General features: G+C 37.0%; 1 protein-coding gene across 6 annotated transcripts in view; it reads left to right on the plus strand.

Moving 5' to 3' along the window:
• NSD3 (nuclear receptor binding SET domain protein 3) overlaps positions 1-19736 on the plus strand; it is a 123973-nt gene that overhangs the window by 47721 nt on the left and 56516 nt on the right. For all 6 annotated transcript variants that reach the window (XM_038560048.1, XM_038560047.1, XM_038560049.1 and 3 more), the window contains exons 2-4: positions 1866-2584; positions 11641-11712; positions 12587-12749. In XM_038560048.1, coding sequence (XP_038415976.1) covers positions 1910-2584; positions 11641-11712; positions 12587-12749 — 910 coding nt within the window. In that variant the 5' untranslated portion in view covers positions 1866-1909. The remainder of the gene's footprint in view (positions 1-1865; positions 2585-11640; positions 11713-12586; positions 12750-19736) is intronic.

The raw sequence follows: 19736 nt of genomic DNA on the forward strand, positions 1-19736 counted from the left end.
TACCTTTAAAACTGTATTGTCAGCAATCATTTCCTTCTTTGTTGTTTTGCGTTACATGCTTTATCATTATGGTAAATCCTACTGGAATCAAGATGGTAGACATTATTAATTGGTCATAGACTCGAACTGGACTGTAGTCTCACAGTCCTTCTTCACAGTATTTCAAGCAGCTAAACCCAGTTCATCAAACTCAGTCCAGTAGGGAAATATTTTCTGCCTTAGAGCCTTCTAGAAGAAATGTTTATGAGATTATCAAAATAATATCTGAATTGTCCATTAATCCTGTCTCAAGATGTGGGCTTGTCAAACTTTATAACAACATAGAGTGATCTTAGAATGTTTCCTAACAGAGGCTTATCTATATTCCAACATTGTTCCATAATGTGAGCATCTTTAGGCACCTTCTAGAGTAGGTCCAATAATCATAAGAGTATAAAGCAGTAACTACAATGCAAAGATTGTAATGCAATGACCCAACTAAGAGGGTGCATCAGAATCAGCTGGAATGTGGTCTTAAAATATTCATACTCTGGGCCTCACCCCAGATTTATTGAATGAGATTCATCAGTAGATAGACCTTGATTGACATGTATTTTGTAAAACTATCCCAGATGATTCTATTTATGCCCCTGGTTAAAAATAGCTAAATACTGACAAGGGTATAGAGAATCAGGCTTCCTCATGTGCTATTGGCATGAGGGTAAATTGATATAGTACCGCCTATAGAACAGTTTTGCTGTATCTATCAAAATTTCAAATCTGTCCAATAGGAATACATACATCCACAAAGATCTAGTTTCAAGAAAGTTTCTTATAGACCTATTTATAATTTCAAACAGTTGTGAGCAGCTGAATGATTGTCAGTATACAAATGGTTAAGTACATACACTGTGGTATAGATACCACAGTGGTTTACTGTGTAACTATTTAAATAATAAAGTATTTTTGAAAATTATACATGCGGATATAGAAATATATCTAGGATATATTTTTTAAAAATATTTTATTTATTTATTCACGAGAGACACAGAGAGAGAGATAGAGGCAGAGACACAGGCAGAGGGAGAAGCAGGCTCCATGCAGGGAGCCCGACGTGGGACTCGATCCCGGGTCTCCAGGATCATGCCCTGTGCTGAAGGTGGCGCTAAACCGCTGAGCCACCAGGGCTGCCCTCTAGGATATATTGTTAAATTGAATAAGCAAATTACAGAATAAACCCATTTTAAAAACTTTATATGTAAATATATATAAAGATTTGGAAGAATACTCATCAAAGTATTTACAGTGGTTATCCATGACAGAAGAATGGGAATGATGGAGGGGGAAGTATAGGCAGGCCTTTTTACTTTTATATTTTGAATATTTGCAATAAGATTTTGTTATTTTGTAATAACAAAGAGAAACACTGAACAAAACACTGAGTGATTTAAAGGAAACTTGTATGAAACCTAATTTATATGTGTCAGAATACTGCTTACTTTGTAAATACCAGTTTTAACCTGAGACTTATAATTTCTAACTTGTGAAACCAAAAGGAATGCAAAACTATTCTGAATGTTTACTAAGAGGATAAAGTTTTGTTACATTAAAATTTATGAAAGTAATTGAGAGTTTCAAATAGTATTTAAAGTAAAAAGCATTTACCTTGTATCAGAATTATATTAGCTACCTGTTTTAAAAATATTTAGTGTTTGTGGAAACACTGACTTTAAATATTTAAAATATTTAGTGTTTCACATCAGGATATGAAAATTGGGTACAGGATATTTTAGTGAATTCTTTTTCAATTGATAGGCCTCTAGCTTGTGAGGATATTAACACCTTTTAATCTCTCTCTCTCTTTTTTTTTTTTTTTTAAACTTTAGGCCCGATGAGAGAAAGGGAAAGTTAAGGATGCTGGAGCAGAACAATGGATTTCTCTTTCTCTTTCATGCAAGGGATCATGGGAAACACAATTCAGCAACCACCTCAACTCATTGACTCCGCCAACATCCGTCAGGAGGATGCCTTTGATAACAACAGTGACATTGTTGAAGATGGTGGCCAGACACCATATGAAGCTACCTTGCAGCAAGGCTTTCAATACCCACCTACAACGGAAGATCTTCCTCCACTCACAAATGGCTATCCACCATCAATCAGCATGTATGAAACTCAAACCAAATACCAGTCATATAATCAGTATCCCAATGGATCAGCCAATGGCTTTGGTGCAGTTAGAAACTTTAGCCCCACTGACTATTACCATTCAGAAATTCCAAACACAAGACCACATGAAATTCTGGAAAAACCTTCTCCTCCACAACTACCACCTCCTCCTTCGGTACCACAAACTGTGATTCCAAAGAAGACTGGCTCACCTGAAATTAAACTAAAAATAACCAAAACTATCCAGAATGGCAGGGAATTGTTTGAGTCTTCCCTTTGTGGAGACCTTTTAAATGAAGTACAAGCAAGTGAGCACACAAAATCAAAGCATGAAAGCAGAAAAGAAAAGAGGAAAAAAAGCAACAAGCATGACTCATGTAGATCTGAAGAGCGCAAGTCACACAAAATCCCCAAATTAGAGCCAGAGGAACAAAATGTAAGTTGAAATATCTTTTTTTTTTTTTTTAAAGATTTTATTTATTTATTCATAGAGACAGAGAGAGAGAGAGGGGGGCAGAGGCACAGGCAGAGGGAGAAGCAGGCTCCATGCAGGGAGCCTGATGTGGGACTCGATCCAGGGGCCCTAGGATCACACCTCAGGCTGCAGGCGGCGCTAAACTGCTGCGCCACCAGGGCTGCCCTGAAATATCTTTTTGAAAAGTTTTTTAATATTTCAGATTTACTGGAAGTCCAAGGTAAATTTTTCAATTTTTATCCCTTCAAATTTAAATATTTCTGATAACTTCTTTCTTCTAACCCCTAGTCAGGAGCTGAGGATGTTATAATGGGTGCTGAGTAAAATTTTTTGAATAAATGAATGGATGTCATTAGAGTGAAATATTTTTGAAAACATGGGACACTAAGGGACACCTGGGTGGTGCCTCAACGGTTGATCGTCTGCCTTTGGCTCAGGGCATGATCCTGGAGTTCTGGGCTCAAGTCCCACATTAGGCTCCCCACATGGAGCCAGCTTCTCCCTCTGCCTGTCTCTCTGGCCTCTCTGTCTTCTCTCTGTGTCTCTTGAATACATAAATAAAATCTTAAAAAAAAATATGGGACACTAAGAACCTTGCTGCTTATGTTTTTTTTTTTAATTTAATAGCTTCACTTATTTTTGTTTGCATATAATAAACTCCTTTTTTTTTAAGAGGAACAGGAAAAGCAAAGAGAAATGGTTAATAATATTAGTTTTCTTTCTTTTGACCAACTTTTTCCAGTGTTAATGACCTAACACTCATTACTAGTGTGTTTGCTACAAAATAATATGAAGTAATAGAAGAACTCTTTTTATTAAAATCAGAGTTAGTATTCATATATATTAAAACTTCAGGCAGAATTTTTATAAAAGTCATCCTTCATTGGTAACTTAAGATGCATGCTACTGAGTTTTTTTTTTTTTTAGTATACCTGAGGTTTCAGTATGAATTTTCTTAATAATAGGTATGTAACAAATCAATTCTACCTTGAATGTTTAGTTGGTATTCAAATACATGTATGAATTGAAGACATTTCTCAGACGTTGATTTGGGAAGAAATAAATATTTGTTTTACAACACTAGTCTGCTTTTATATCTGGTATGTCTGAATAAATTAATGTGTTATATTCTTTTTAAAGAAATGTTTACTTCATACCAGCTCACCTTTTCCTTGATAGTTGGGTTCCAAAAGAAGACAACATATGTACTTACATATGAACATACATATACAAGTTCAGATAGTGTTAAGTGCTAATGAAAATAAAACTGGGTAGTGAGATAAAGAGATTATTATTTTTTTATAAAGGTTTTTATTTATTCATGAGAGAGAGATTGAGGCAGAGACACAGGCAGAGGGAGAAGCAGGCTTCATGCAGGTTGCCCAATGTGGGACTCAATGTGGGACTCGGTCCCAGGTCTCCAGGCTCACACCCTGGGCAAAAGGTGGCGCTAAACCACTGAGCCACCCAGGCTGCCCCAAAAGAGATTATTTAAAGACACTTTAGCTATTCTGGTGTCTTAGTTCTGCATTTGTAAGATGAAGGCTTTGTAACTAAGTAGTTTCTAAAATGCCATTTGATTTATTAAATCATTTATTAAATGCCCCACCCCTGAACTTAGCTTATATTGTATCTTATACTGGCTGTTTCTTAAGTAAGAATACATGGAAGGAGAAAAGTTAACCTTTTGTACTTCAGATGCATTCACTGTAGCATTTTTTTAGACCTGCAGTAAAAAAGTATGTGATGCACTGTGACCCTTGGGAATCACAAAAATGCATAAAACCTGAATTTGGTTAAAACCAAAGCTAAAGGGATCCCTGGGTGGCGCAGCGGTTTAGCGCCTGCCTTTGGCCCAGGGCACGATCCTGGAGACCCGGGATCGAATCCCACGTCAGGCTCCCGGTGCATGGAGCCTGCTTCTCCCTCTGCCTGTGTCTCTGCCTCTCTCTCTCTCTCTCTCTGTGTGACTATCATAAATAAATAAAAATAAAACAAAAGAATTAAAAAAAAAAAAAAAAAACCAAAGCTAAAAACAAACAAACAAACAAAAAAAACCAAAGCTAAAGCTTAGTTCCCTGAGAACTGTTTTGTTGGCCCTTCTTGCTTTTTTGCTCTAGAGAATCTGGCAAATAGAATATCAATTTTACTTCCTGGGCTAGACTTTTTACTTCTATTGATAAAGTACATTCAAAAATATATTCCAAAATAGAAATAGGTCTAGAAGCAGTTAGAAGCAGGGTAAGACAATCTGCTCACTTTTTGTATTTCCGTTTTGTTTATTGGAATCTAGGAAAAAAATCAGTGCAATGATATTTCTAATAGTCACTTAAAAAATTTTTTTTAAAGATTTTATTCATGAGAGACAGGCAGAGACATAAGCAAAGGGAGAAGCAGGCTCCCTGTGGGGAGCCCCATGTGGGGCTCAATCCCCAGACCCTGGGATTACAACCTGAGCTTAAGGCACATGCTCAACCGCTGAGCCACCAAGACATCTGTAAAAAAAATTTTTTTAAGATTTTATTTATTTGACAGAGAGTGAACGAGCACAAGCTAGGGGAGGGGTAGAGGGAGAGAGAGAAGCAGACTCCCTACTGAGCAAGGAGCACAACTTGGGGGCTGTACCCTGGGATCATAACCCAAGCCAAAGGCCGATGCTTAAGTAAGCCACCCACACGCCCCTCTAATAAGTCACTTTGTAATGAGATTTTAAAGCCAGTTCTTTGTTGGATATCTGCTATGACTACTCTTTGTATCACTTAAACCTTCAGTTAATTGTTATATCCAGGGATTCAAATGATTACATATGATTTAAAAGTTTTAGTTCATTTTCTTTTTTGGTAAATCATGTGGGGCATAATTTAATATTTCATTATTTAAGATCTTGAGGTGTAAGAGATAAAGATGTAGAAAGTGATATTGATTGCACTAAATATTACCAAGACTGTTGCCTGAAAGTTGAGTTTTTGGTGAAAATCCAGGTTTTTTTGCTTTGTTTCTCTCCTTCCCCTTCCCATTCCCTGTCCTTTTCTCTCCTTGCCCTCTTTTCCCTCCCCCTATTCTTCTTTCCCTCTTTCTCTATGTTACTCTCTCTCCTTGCCCATCTTCCTTTTTTTTTTTTTCCCAAAGGGAAAAGAGAGTTCTTATTAGTTGATTTTGATTAATTAAAATGTATCACACATGGGGAATAGTTATAACCATAAGAGATGGGTGCCATAAAAGTTATACTCCATTCTGATAACAGAATGTTAAAGCTAGAGCTCTCAAGGCTCTTGCTTGTTATTAGTGTCATGCTTCAATAAACTGTACAGATGACCAGCAATGTTCACAAAATAATTGGTTTTGTAATCTTATGGGTTTTTTTTTTTTTTTAATTAGGTTTCCTTAACTTGAACATTTATTTTGTTTCCCTTAGGACAGTCTTTTGTAAGTGTTTCATTTCTGATACCCTTGTGCCTCCTAATTGTTACTAAGGGTCCAAGCCCTTGGTATTTAACATTGTAGAGGGCTTAGAAATGAAAAAGGAGCTCAAGTCAGAGTCTGCTGACGCCACTGGACAGCTCCCCTCCCCAGATGCTTTAGAGAAGTATAATGAGAATTGAGTGCTTGGAGAAAAAGTTTGAAATGATTGTCCTTAAGCTGGATTTGCTTTTATATATAATTTTGTTCTTTAAAAGTCCATTCATAGGGTGTTTTTTCTTTCTTTCCTTTTTTTTTTTTTTGAGCAAACAATCTCATTTGAAGTAATAGTTTGTGATTTCACTCACTGTCCCCCCCCCCCTTTTTTTTTTGCTTTTTTCTTGGTATTTGATCTACAAGTATTTCCTCCCAATTCTGAGCTGTTTGGCCTTCTAAATAGTGGCTGTTACTTGGAACAACTTAAGTATATCTTCTCAGCAATAAAATATGTCCAAATATCTAGGCAGCAGGAGACTTGAGATCACTACTGAAATTGTATATTTTGTAAAGCTGGCTTAGCTGTTTTTCCTCCTATCAAATTAGAAACATGTGGAAATGTTTCTGCATGTAGTCCTCCTTGGCAGGTGTCATGCCTCCTGGGTATGAGTGTAGGATCTATTCAAACATTGGTCTTCCACCAGCACTTCAGTGGGCTTATCCACTAAGACTAGTCTTTATTAACTCTTAGCTTGCCATTTTCACTTATAAAAAGCCAAATACTGGCTTCAGTTCCATTAGCACAAAGTTAGAGGTTACATTTGGTTCTCTAGCCTCAGAGTGTTATGTCTTAAAATTCTTAGAAACTGTTCACATGCAAAATGTTCTTTTTGTACAAGTGATTAAGATTATGAACTTAAGCAGTTATTCAGAAAGTTAAAAAAATGCACGAATAATTTATTGCCTTTGAACTTTTCTTCCACCTTAAATGTTAATATAAGTTTTGGGTTTTTAAAAAGAGTATGATTTTACTTAATGTTTTGAAAATTATTAGCGGTTAGGAATTCTGCCAGTTTTGATGCAGTTTGTTGTAATAAATCTCTTGAATTTTAATAAAAATACTAGGCCAAGTTTTTTAAAAGGAATATTTTGGATGATGTAATTTTAGTTGTTCTCAACATATTTTTTTCCTGTTTAAGAAACTTCTTGTTATTCTTTCCTGGAATATAGGTCTTTCTGTATGGAGTCAACTAAAAATGTAAAAGAGATATAAACTCATAAAATCAAAAGTTTAAAACTAAGGAGAGCTAACTCACTGTCATCTTTTTCTCTGAGGCTCTCTTCCTAAAGCAACACTATTAGTACCAGAAAAGGTATCTTTTGTCCTTACTTGATTTTAATCTCCTTTAAGCTTATCTATCTTTTGAACGACTAAAGGAAAATGGATGTTATACCCAGAAGTATTTTATCTGTTGGCATTTTCTGACTAATTTTTCTTGACCCCTAAGCATTTGACTTCCATTGACCACATTATGTTGTCTTAAAAACTTCTCCCCTTAACTGGTGTTTGTGATACTGTGCTATCTGTTGGTTTATCTCCTTAACCTTTCTTTTGGGCTCAAGTCATAGGCACCTCTAAATGGTACTGGATGTTTCTCCCATCCAAATACTAATCAGGCCCAGGATGCCTGGGCGGCTCAGTGGTTGAGCATCTGCCTTTGGCTCAGGACTGGCTCAGGACGTGATCCCGGAGTCCCAGGATCCAGTCCTGCTCAGGCTCCCTGCAGGAAGCCTGCCTCTCCCTCTGCCTTTGTCGCTACCTCTCTCTCTGTGTCTGTCTTTCATGAATAAGTAAATAAAATCTTTAAAAAGAATTAAATTAGGGGATCCCTGGGTGGCTCAGTGGTTTGGCGCCTGCCTTTGGCCCAGGGTGCAATCCTGGAGTCCCGGGATTGAGTCCCACGTCGGGCTCCTGGTATGGAGCCTGTTTCTCCCTCTGCCTGTGTCTCTCTCTGTCTCTCTATGTCTGTCATAAATGAATAAGTAAAAAATCTTTAAAAAAAAAAGGAATTAAATTAAAAATACTAACTAGGCCCAACTCTGCTTAGCTTCTGAGATCAGATAAGATTGGGCGCATTTCAGGGTGGTATGGCTGTAGACTAAATGCCTATTCGATATTTCTATTTTGCTCATGCATTAGCATACTTTACAATGTATGTTATATTTGCTTTCTATCATCACAGCATCCTTATTCAACTTCCTTTTACTTGTGTAGTCTTAAAAGCTTAGAATAATAAATCTTAGGCTTTTTTCTCTCCCTTGCCATTGTTTTCCTTTTAAGATGACTGTGTAAACAACTTCAGTTCTGTGAAAGTGATTTTAACAGTATTTCATACTAGCCTGAAGGAAAAGCGAACATTCTGGAACAAACCAAAAAAAGATAAGACATTTGAATAATAAAAAGTTTTGAAGGAAATCCTGTCTTTAATCCAGAAAGGGAAAAATGTTAATGGACTTCAGACCATTCTTACAATAATAGTAGAATTCTCTTGTTTGGTAAAGATGAGTCACTCCTTATCTATCTGCCCTCAAAAGGAGTTACAGAGATCCCTTACCACCCAGACATCATGAAGATTGAATGTGTGGAGGAGGATGACTCTGATGTGTATTTGCCTCAAGTGGCCTTGTCTTCCTGTGGTAGCTTGAGAATGAGAAGTTGAGGTGATTGAAGTGAAGCTACCCAAAAGGCCTATGCAAATGGGGACAGGATTTGCAGACTGCTTAATTATCATACTAGCGATCTGGAAAACAGTTTTCATTTGAACATAGATTTTTCCTTCCTTGCTCAATGAGTGTGTCCTATTAGATTGCATAATCATGGTACTACCACATGACACATCTGACAGGAAATTTTGTGCCCATCAACAAGTTACTACTACCAAGTTTTTCACCTGGGCTATTTTCAGTATTTTCACCCACCTAATTAAACATTCTGTTTTCCCTCCTGCTCCTTTCCAAAATAATTCTCCATGTAATAGCTAACATGAAAAAAAAAAATAGCTAACATGATCTTTTTGAAACATAAATCATTGTCTGTTATTTCTCTCATCCTCTTTGGTGGCGTTTTAGTACCCTTAATATAAAAGACTTGAATATACTTACAGAGCCCTTGGAATGTAACCTGCCTCCCCACTTTCATCTTGTAACCTCTGTCTTCTCTGGGCAGTTAAGTTAGTTGTAATGGCCTTCCTGAAATTTCCACTTTTTAAGCCCCAGGAACTTCACACATGCCATGCCTTTTTTCTGGAATGTTCTCCTGTCCACATTTTACTAGACTAATTATTCTTCCTTTGATGCTCAGATTATATTTTCTTAGAGAGGCCTTTCCTGGCCTTCATATTTAGAGATACACACCCCTCTATTATTTGTCTTTCATACATTTAGATTGTATATGTTTTTGTTTGTTTAATGTCTGTCTATCCTACCCAACCATAAGCTTTTTGAGGTGAGGGATCAAATCTATGTGTTTCATTATTGCATAGTCACCTAGAGCAGTGCCTGGAAAGTCATAGGCACTGTTGAATAAATGATTGAGACTTGGGTTTTGGATATTAGTCTGGCTCATCATTTCCTAATAGTTATGGGCCTTTCTACAACTTTTTTATTTAATAAAACTTTGTTTTTACTGTTTTTACAACAGTGTCTTGAATTAATTGAGAATTTTAAGTAACTTTTAGAATTACTCATATTTTTAAATTGGAATTAAGATTTAACTTGATGGATAAAGCTCTCTATACCACCTAGATTGAGTTCTGTTTTTTTTTTTTTTTTAATGTTTTATTTATTTATTCATGAGAGACACAGGCAGAGGGAGAAGCAGACTCTATGCAGGGAGCCCGACGTGGGACTCGATCCTGGGTCTCCAGGATCAGGCCCTGGGCTGAAGGCAGATGCCAAACCGCTGAGCCACCCGGGGATCCCTGAATTCTGTTCTTTGAAAAGTTTTATGTTTTAAGTTTTTTTTAAGATTTTATTTATTAGAGTGCACACATGCACATAAGCAGCAGGGAAGGGCTGGGAGAGAGGGACAAGCAGACTCCCCGCTGAGCAGGGAACCCAACATGGGGGTCAATTCCAGGACCCTGAGATCATGACCTGAGCCACCCAGGTGCCCTGACAAGTGAGAAGTTTTAAAAAGTCTTTTAAATTATAAACATAATCTGCATTTTACAGAAAATACAAATAACACAAAAATGTCGATCTTCCTTCACTATTTCCTTAATTTCATTCCCCAAAGATAGCTATTCTTCTTAATCTGGTGTAAAATGTATTGAATACTTTTCAAAGCATATATAGGCTTTTTTAAAATAAAAAATTGAAAAAAAAATAAAAAATTGAAGGTGTTGATAGACATAGATTACTGACATGAAATAATGCTATACTTACCATCGTCTGCTTAGATTTTCTCTTTTTTTTTTTTTTTTTAAAGATTTCATTTATTTATTCATGAGAGACACACAGAAAGAGAGAGAGAGAGAGAGGCAGAGAGAGAAGCAGGCTCCCTACAGGGAACCTGATGTGGGACTTGATCCCAGGACACTGGGATCACGCCCTGGGCTGAAGGCAGGAGCCAAACCGCTGAGCCACCCAGGGACCCCCAATTTTCTCATTTTGTTTTCTGTAGATAGTTTTCTTAAAATATAATTGCCTGAATGAAGAGTGACATATTTTGAATTTTGACAGATACTTCTAAATAGCCTTCCCAAAGGGTTGTAGAAATTAATTTTTAAGTAATGTATTTGTGGGTTTTATGATTAGAAAAGTAATGTTTATCATAGACAATTTGAAAATTCAGAAAACCACCAAAAAAATCACTTTTTCCATAACCTGGTGGTATTCTTCTAATTTTTCTTTCTATGCATATAAAAAATATATATATTTTCCCGAGATCACAATCATACTATACAAACTGCTTTGCAATTTGCTCTTTTTAAACAACGTTATATTATTATTTTCCCATGGCATTTTTTTTTCAGAAGATTTTATTTTTAAGTAATCTCTGCACCCAGTGTGGGGCTTGAATGCACAAACCTGAGATCAAGAGCCACATGCTCTACCAGCTGAGCTAGCCAGGCACCCTTTCCATGTGATTTTAAAATTTATTTATGTTACTTCACTATCTAGTCATACTGTAACTTACTATACTAATTTAAATTACTGGACATCTAGATTGTTTTCTAATATTTGCTCCTATAAATAGGACTAGTGTGCATATCTTTGTGTGTGTGTGTATATATTTATACCTCTCAATTCCAAATTATGTCTTAGTAGCAATCTCAGAGTGCTCGTTTTTCTGCACCCTATTAGTTTAAAAAACAACAACAGTCAACAAATTAAATTTTAAAAGTAAAAGAAATGAGAGATACAGCTATGGAGTGGAATGGAACATGAGTTTAAGACATAGCATCATGTACTGCATTAGTTGTATTCTTACAATCTACATTATTAAGTTAATAAATGTCCTTTATTCTCTTTGCTATTTAGTTTTGGTTCTTTTTGTATATGTTACTATTCTTTGGTTGGCTCCATTTTGTTCTTTTTATCTATACATTTTCACCTAGAGACCAAATGAGAGGGTTGACACTGTGTCAGAAAAACCAAGAGAAGAGCCAGTACCTAAAGAGGAACCCCCGGTGAGTTGCTGTATTGAATACTGTCTAACCAGGTATGGATGGCATAAGGAGGTATAAGCAGGGTAATTAAATTATAACACATTTCATATATACTATTACAGTTCTATATTTCTGGATTTCAGAAATTATACTGAAATAAATCTTGGTGCTTGTTTTACTCAGCCATTAGAAATGACAAATACCCACCATTTGCTTCGACGTGGATGGAACTGGAGGGTATTATGCGGATTGAAATAAGTCAATCGGAGAAGGACAAACATTATATGGTCTCATTCATTTGGGGAATATAAAAAATAGTGAAAGGGAATAAAGGGGAAAGGAGAAAAAAATGAGTGGGAAATATCAGAGAGGGAGACAGAACATGAGAGACTCCTAACTCTGGGAAACGAACAAGGGGTGGTGGAAAGGGAGGTGGGCGGGGGGTGGGGGTGACTGGGTGACGGGCACTGAGGGGGGCACTTGATGGGATGAGCACTGGGTGTTAGGCTATATATTGGCAAATTGAACTACAGTAAAAAAAAAAAGAAAAGAAAAAAGGTAGATACTTCCAGTGAATTATTTTTCTTTTCAAAACTGTGACCACTTTTTCTTATTGAAGTATGACTGACATATATAAATGACCACTTTATGATGGATTATGTGCGTTCTCAAGATGCCTTATCAATAATAATAAGACATCAGTCCTATTTTCAATATTTGGAGTGGGGCTTATTATTTTCCTTCTCTTCCTTTTGTCTAGTTATGGTTAGATATCAGGGAAGGTATAATTGAAGATAAATTTTACATGGTTAGCATGTTTAATGTACTTTGTTCATAGTTTCTTTTTCTTTTTTTTACTTTCTTTGCTGATGAAGTTTTGTGACCTTTCTTATAGGTTCAGCCAATATTATCTTCTGTTCCAACAACAGAAGTGTCTGCTGGTGTTAAGTTCCAGGTTGGCGATCTTGTTTGGTCTAAGGTGGGAACCTATCCTTGGTGGCCTTGCATGGTTTCAAGTGATCCCCAGCTCGAGGTTCATACCAAAATTAATACAAGAGGTAATTATAAAGGCATAAATAGATATTAAAGAAAAGGCTGGGGAAAAATGGAATCTTAATTGTTGTATACAATTATAAGGATATGCACATAAGGGGCACCTGGGGGCTCAATTGGTTAAGCATATGACTCTTGATTTCAGCTCATAGTCTCATGGATCATGGGATCGAGTCCTGCATCAGGCTCCACACTCAGCAGGGAGTCTGCTTGAGGGTTCTCTCCATCTGCCCCTCCCCCCACTCATGCTCTCTTTCTCTCTCTCTAAGGTAAATAAATAACTTTTTTTTTAAAAAGAGAAAGAATGGGATCCCTGGGTGGCGCAGCGGTTTGGCGCCTGCCTTTGGCCCAGGGCACGATCCTGGAGACCCAGGATCGAATCCCATGTCGGGCTCCCGGTGCATGGAGCCTGCTTCTCCCTCTGCCTGTGTCTCTGCCTCTCTCTCTCTGTGTGACTATCATAAATAAATAAAAATTTATAAAAAAAAAAAAAAAAAAAGAGAAAGAATATGCACATGATATATAATCTGACACAAAAATACCAATTTTTAATAACCAGTGATAGAATTAGGGTCATCCTAATAGGCAGTAAGCCTCTACAACTGAGATAGTCCTTGTTTCCCCTTATAACACCCTACATTTATTTTATAATTTCTTCTTTACTTCTTTAAAAACCATTATCTGACTGACATCTCATATGAATTCCAAAAGAAAGCAGTTGGGTAAGTAATAAGATGTCTTACGTGAGTTTAGTGGGCATTTGGGTCACATTTCCATTGTACACTTTATTTCATCATTGACTCCTATGAGTAGTAATTTTTTACCGACACAAGTGCTTTTCATCCTGATAAAATTTTCAGGGTGTTTTTCCCTCCACTCTGTTTTTGAATATGTAAATTTTTCTGGCATATCCGTATAAATTCAGTGCAACATGGACCTACAGCTTGAATCTAGCATTTAGCATAGAATTTTACCTTAGGAAAAAAAAAAAGAATTTTACCTTAGGAATATTAATAAATGTTAAGAAAAGATGTTTTCTAATTTTTTTCCGTGGGTTTGTCTGAAACATGTGGATTAGATTTCTGAGATTCTAACACTTGGAATGGACTTGCTTAGTTAGCCAGGGGAAGTTTTGAGCTTGGAATTTATTTCTGGATATTTGCTTTGTGAACTCTTGTTACGTGTTGAGTTCCTTATTGTTTGTGACAACTTTGCTCCTATTTCTTTTTCTTATTTTAAACTTTCTATCTTGCTCCCTGTTCACTATTATGAAGAGAAGAAATGTCTACATAAGTCATGCAAGTCAGATTTGTGACAAGATCAGCCAGATCTGTAACTTTTTATACTACATAGTCAATAATCTGTGCTGATACAGAAGGCAATTATCTGTCATTATAACCTGCTAATTAAAGATTGGGTAACTGGAAGCATCAATGGGGCATAAGGAAAAAAAAAACCCAGCATTGTTGAATGTCTACCTTCACGTAAGGCACTGTGTTAAGCAATTCTCTTGAATGTTTTATGCATTCCACATAGCAGCAACACTATGAAGTAGACACTGTTATTATCCTTGTGTTTTGAATAAGTAAATAGAGTTGCAGAGGGACCTTATTCCATAACCTCCATACTTTAACATACTATATATTAAAAAGAAAATAATTGAATTCACCTAGTCATAATAAGGTTGGGGAAGGCAGTCCTAGTTCTTTCATTTATTATTCCTTACTGAAGATGTTGGACTAATAATCTCTGAAATACCTTGCAGGTTTAATAATCTATGATTCTGTGGATGGGAGAAGAAAGGGACAAGTATTTCCCAAAGGATCAAGCCTTTTTTTTTTTTAAGTTTTTATTTTGGTTCCAGGTAACAAACAGTGTTATATTAGTTTCAGGTGTACAGTATAGTGACTCAGCACTTACATACATCATCCTGTGCTCATGACAAGTGCCCTCCTTAATCCCTATCACCTATTTAACCGATCCCCACCCACCTCCTCTCTGATAACCATCAGATTGTTCTCTATAATTGAGTCTGTTTCTTGATTTGTCTCTCTCATTTTTCCCCTTTGTTTGTTAAATTCCACATCTGAGTGAAATCATATGGTATCTGACTTTTTTCACTTAGCATTATACTCTCTAGCTTCATCCATGTTGTTGCAAATGGTAAGACTCCATTCTTTTTATGGATGAGTAATATTCCATTGTATATACATACTGCATCTTCTTTATCCATTCATTCATCAATTGGTGGACACTTCAGCTGCTTCTATATCTTAGATATTAGAAATAATTTGGCTGTAACATAAGGGTGCATGTATCCCTTTGAGTTAGAATTTTTCTGTTCTTTGGGTACATACCCAGTAGTGCAGTGGCTGGATCATAAGGTAGTTCTGTTTTTAACTTTTTGAGGAACCTCCTTACTGTTTTCCACAGTGGCTGCACCAGTTGCATTTTCACCAACAGTGCAGGATGGTTCCCCTTTCTCCACATCCTTGTCAACAACTGTTGTTTCTTATGCTGTTGATTTTAGTCATTCTGACAGGTGTGAGGTGATATCTCATTGTAGTTTCAGTTTGCATTTCCCTGATGATCAGTAATGAGCATCTTTTCATGTTTCTGTTAGGACCAAGCCTTCTTAAATAAAATAATCCACATACTTACCTACATCTCTTCAGCGCTCTAAGGTATTATATCATGTAAGAGTTGTGGCTCTTCATTGCTCTCCTTAGAAAAGCATGCTTTTGAGATTATATAAAGAGTTTCACTTTTTTTTTTATTTATTCATGAGAGACCCAGAGAGAGAGAGAGAGAGAGAGAGGCAGAGACACAGGCAGAGGGAGAAGCAGGCTCCATGCAGGGAGCCTGATGTGGGACTTGATCCTGGGTCTCCAGGATCACGCCCTGGACTGAAGGTGGCGCTTAAACGGCTGAGCCACCGGGGCTGCCCACTTTTTTTTTTTTTTTTAAAGATTTTTATTTATTCATGAGAATACACAGAGAGGAGAGAGAGAGGCAGAGATGCAGGCAGAAGGAGGAGCAGGCTCCATGCAGGGTGCCTGATGTGGAACTCGATCTCGGGTCCCCAGGATCAAGCCCTGGGCTGAAGGCGGTGCTAAACCGCTGAGCCACCTGGGCTGCCCAAGAGTTTCACTTTCTTTTTTTCTTTTTCTTTTCTTTTCTTTTATTTTTTTAAGAGTTTCACATTTAATGACTTTATGAAAACCTTTTTATGGGATATAAGTGAAACCACAATTTATGCTGCATCTGTATTTCAAAGGAAGTACTTAAATTTAGTTTTAGGAATTAATCTCATTTGGTCTGGAATTTCCTAGGCAGTCTCCTACTTTTTTCCAGTCTGGATCTGCTTTTTACCCTTCTCTTTTGGCCTATCTGAATCGTCTTGGATTCCTCCACGACCAGTTATACATTACTCTATTAGCCTGAGATTTTTTTTGTAGAAAAAAGAAAAGTGTTTTTCAAACTATGGTAAAGGATCTATTTTTGTTCTATTTTTAAAAATTTCCAATCCACCATGGACCAATATTTATATAAACTACAATAGAAGTAACTATTAGAGGGGATCCCTGGGTGGCTCAGCAGTTTGGTGCCTGCCTTTGGCCCAGGGCGCGATCCTGGAGTCCTGGGATCGAGTCCCACACCGGGCTCCCGGCATGGAGCCTGCTTCTCCCTCCTCCTGTGTCTCTGCCTCTTTATCTCTCTCTCTCTCTGTGTCTATCATAAATAAAAATAAATACATAAATAAATCTTAAAAAAAAAAAAGAAGAAGTAACTATTAGAAAAATGAAAGGCCTCTCCCTGGGGCTTAAAAAAAAAAAAACATGGTACAAGATCCCTGATCGTTTGCCTGGATGTCATGGCAATGTCAAATTATCATAATTTCTAAATGCTTACTGTGCTTATTTTGTCATAAACTGGCTTCTTTTGGGAACCACACTTAGAGAGTAGCACTGTTCTAGAGCAGCAGTTCTCAGATATTTGTTCCCAGAACCCTTTTAACTCTTACTATTTGAAGACTCTAAAAAGCTTTTGTTTACATGGGTTATATCTATTACTATTTATTTTAATTTGGAAATTAAAACTAAGAGAATTTTAAAATATTTACTGATTAATATAAAAATAATCCATTATGTTTTTTTATAAAAAATAACTATTTTCTCAAACAAAAATATTAATGAGGGATCCCTGGGTGGCGCAGCGGTTTGGCGCCTGCCTTTGGCCCAGGGCACGATCCTGGAGACCTGGGATCGAATCCCACATCGGGCTCCCGATGCATGGAGCCTGCTTCTCCCTCTGCCTGTGTCTCTGCCTCTCTCTCTCTCTCTCTCTCTGTGACTATCATAAAATAAATAAACATTTTTAAAAAAATTAATGAGAAGAACAGTATCATTTACCTCATTGAAGATCTCTTTAATGTCTGGCTTAAGTGAAGTTACTAGATTCTTATATCTGCTTCTATATTCGATCTGTTATGATTTGGGGTTTTTTGGTTTAATTATTTGAAGATAATCTGGCTTCAGGCAGATGTGTAGTTGAAAAGGGATAGTGTATTTTAATAGCCTTTTGAGGTAATTGTGGATATATTTCTTTGATATTACACTAAAACTCAACAAGTGGTAGGTTAGTTGCAATACAGAATATGAAATCATATCCATAAACTTTTTGTACTTTGTTACATTGGAATCCATTGGTTCTGTCTTGCAGTTTGAGTGAATCTTTTACCTTTCATGATTTTGTAATTTTGTATATTGGCCATTTAAAAAATACTGGTTTGGGGGTGCCTGGGTGGCTCAGTCAAGCATCTGGCTTCAGCATAGGTCATGAACTCAGGATCCTGGGATTGAGCCCCGCCCCTGTGGGGCTCCACACTAAGCCACTAAGCACAGACTATGCTTATATTCTCCCCTCAACCCCTTGGAGGCACACTTTCTCTCTCTCAAATAAATCTTAAAAAAATAAAAATTGGTTTTATGAAGTGAGACTTATATTCCAAATGTGGACACGTTCCTCTAGTTTTTTTGTTTTGTTTTTGTTTTTGTCTTTAGATCAAGAGTACACTGGGGGGTGGAGTAGAGGGGGCACAGGGAGAGAGAATCTCAAGCAGGCTCCACACCCAGTTGTTTTGACTGACCACACAGGGGCCCCATCCTCTATACATATTTTAAAAATCACATTAGTTTATATGACCAGTTATTTCATCAGAAAATCTTTGATTATTGAGAAGTTGGAAGACTCATAGGGGTAGATACTAGTTTTCCAAAATTCTAATTTTAGCTTGAAAGATCAAATTTTATCTTTGACAACAAATACTGTCAGTTGATTTGCTTGAAATAGCAAACTTGCTAAGTTTGTTTTTAAGGAAATACCTGCCAGATGGTCAAGTTCAAATAATCATAGTTTTTCTTTCAGTCATTCTTTTTTTTTTCCTTTAAGATTTTATTTACTTATTCATGTGAGAGAGAGAGGCAGTAACCCAGGTAGAGGGAGAAGCAGGCTCCATGCAGGGAGCCCGATGTGGGACTTGATCCGGGGACTCCAGGATCATGCCCTGGGCTGAAGGCAGGGGCTAAACTGCTGAGCCACCCAGGGATCCTCGTCAGTCATTCTTTCAAATAAAAATGATGTTTTATGAAAAAGTGGCTAGTGATTTTGCAACTTAAACAATCATACAAGTACTTTTTCTCAAGATAACTGTTATACTTCAGTGTGTAAAAGTGCTTTATGCATACTTCTCATTTCATCATGTAGAATATTAAAAGACAGTGTCCAAAGGTTGAAAGTTAATGAAATTAATCATTCTTACCACTTCAACAAGGACATTAAATAAAACTGGCTTTTGTTTTATTTTAGCTGCCAGTGTATGACTGTGAAGAATGTGATACTAGTATAGTTTGGTGTCAATCACTTTTTATTTGTGCTAACATGCCAGCAGTCTTATCCACCATTGTTCTTGCAGTATGAAGTGCAAATGCCAACACAGTGAAAAGACAATAGCATCTTGGTATTATTATGAAGATAGTTTTGACCTCACAGGACCCCTGAGAGAGTCAGTGACCTCTTCTCCACCCCAAATCTGTATAGCTCACTTTCATATAGACAGAAAAGCAATTCAACTAATACTTTTAAAGTCCAAGAATAGGGGATCCCTGGGTGGCTCAGCAGTTTAGCGCCTGCCTTTGGCCCGGGGCACGATCCTGGAATCCCGGGATCAAGTCCCATGTCGGGCTCCCGGCATGGAGCCTGCTTCTCCCTCCTGTGTCTCTGCCCCTCTCTCTCTCTTTCTATGTCTATCATTAAAAAAATTTTTTTAATTAATTAAAAAAAATAAAGTCCAAGAATATATGTCATACATTTTAAAAGATTTTATTTAGGGATCCCTGGGTGGCGCAGCGGTTTGGTGCCTGCCTTTGGCCCAGGGTGCGATCCTGGAGACCCGGGATTGAATCCCACATCGGGCTCCCGGTGCATGGAGCCTGCTTCTCCCTCTGCCTGTGTCTCTGCCTCTCTCTCTCTCTCTCTCTATCATAAATAAATAAATTTTAAAAAATTAAAAAAAAGAAAAGATTTATTTATTTATTTATTTATTTATTTATTTATTTATTTATTTATTTAAAAGAGAGTGCTTGCATATGAGTAGGGGGAGGAGCAAAGGGAGAGGAAGAAGCAGGCTCCCTTTGAGCAGGGAGCCTGATGTGGGGCTCTATCCTAGGACCTTGGGGGGGACCATGACCTGAACCAAAAGCAGATGCTCAACTGACTGAGCTACCCAGTGCCCCTGTTACACACTTTTTTTTAAAGGAAAAACTATTTACCTCTTCCTAGACTTGTTTGCAAAAATGTTTGAGACAAGTAAAAATAAGTTGTGTAACCTGGGTAACAAATCTGATAATTAGCAGAATTTCTGATTTTCTTTTTCTTAAAAATTGTGGAACTAATTTTAATCATTTGGGAGTGATATTTTACAGTAACTATTA

Source organism: Canis lupus, chromosome 16 (assembly GCF_011100685.1).
Source record: "Canis lupus familiaris isolate Mischka breed German Shepherd chromosome 16, alternate assembly UU_Cfam_GSD_1.0, whole genome shotgun sequence".
NCBI lineage: Eukaryota > Metazoa > Chordata > Mammalia > Carnivora > Canidae > Canis > Canis lupus.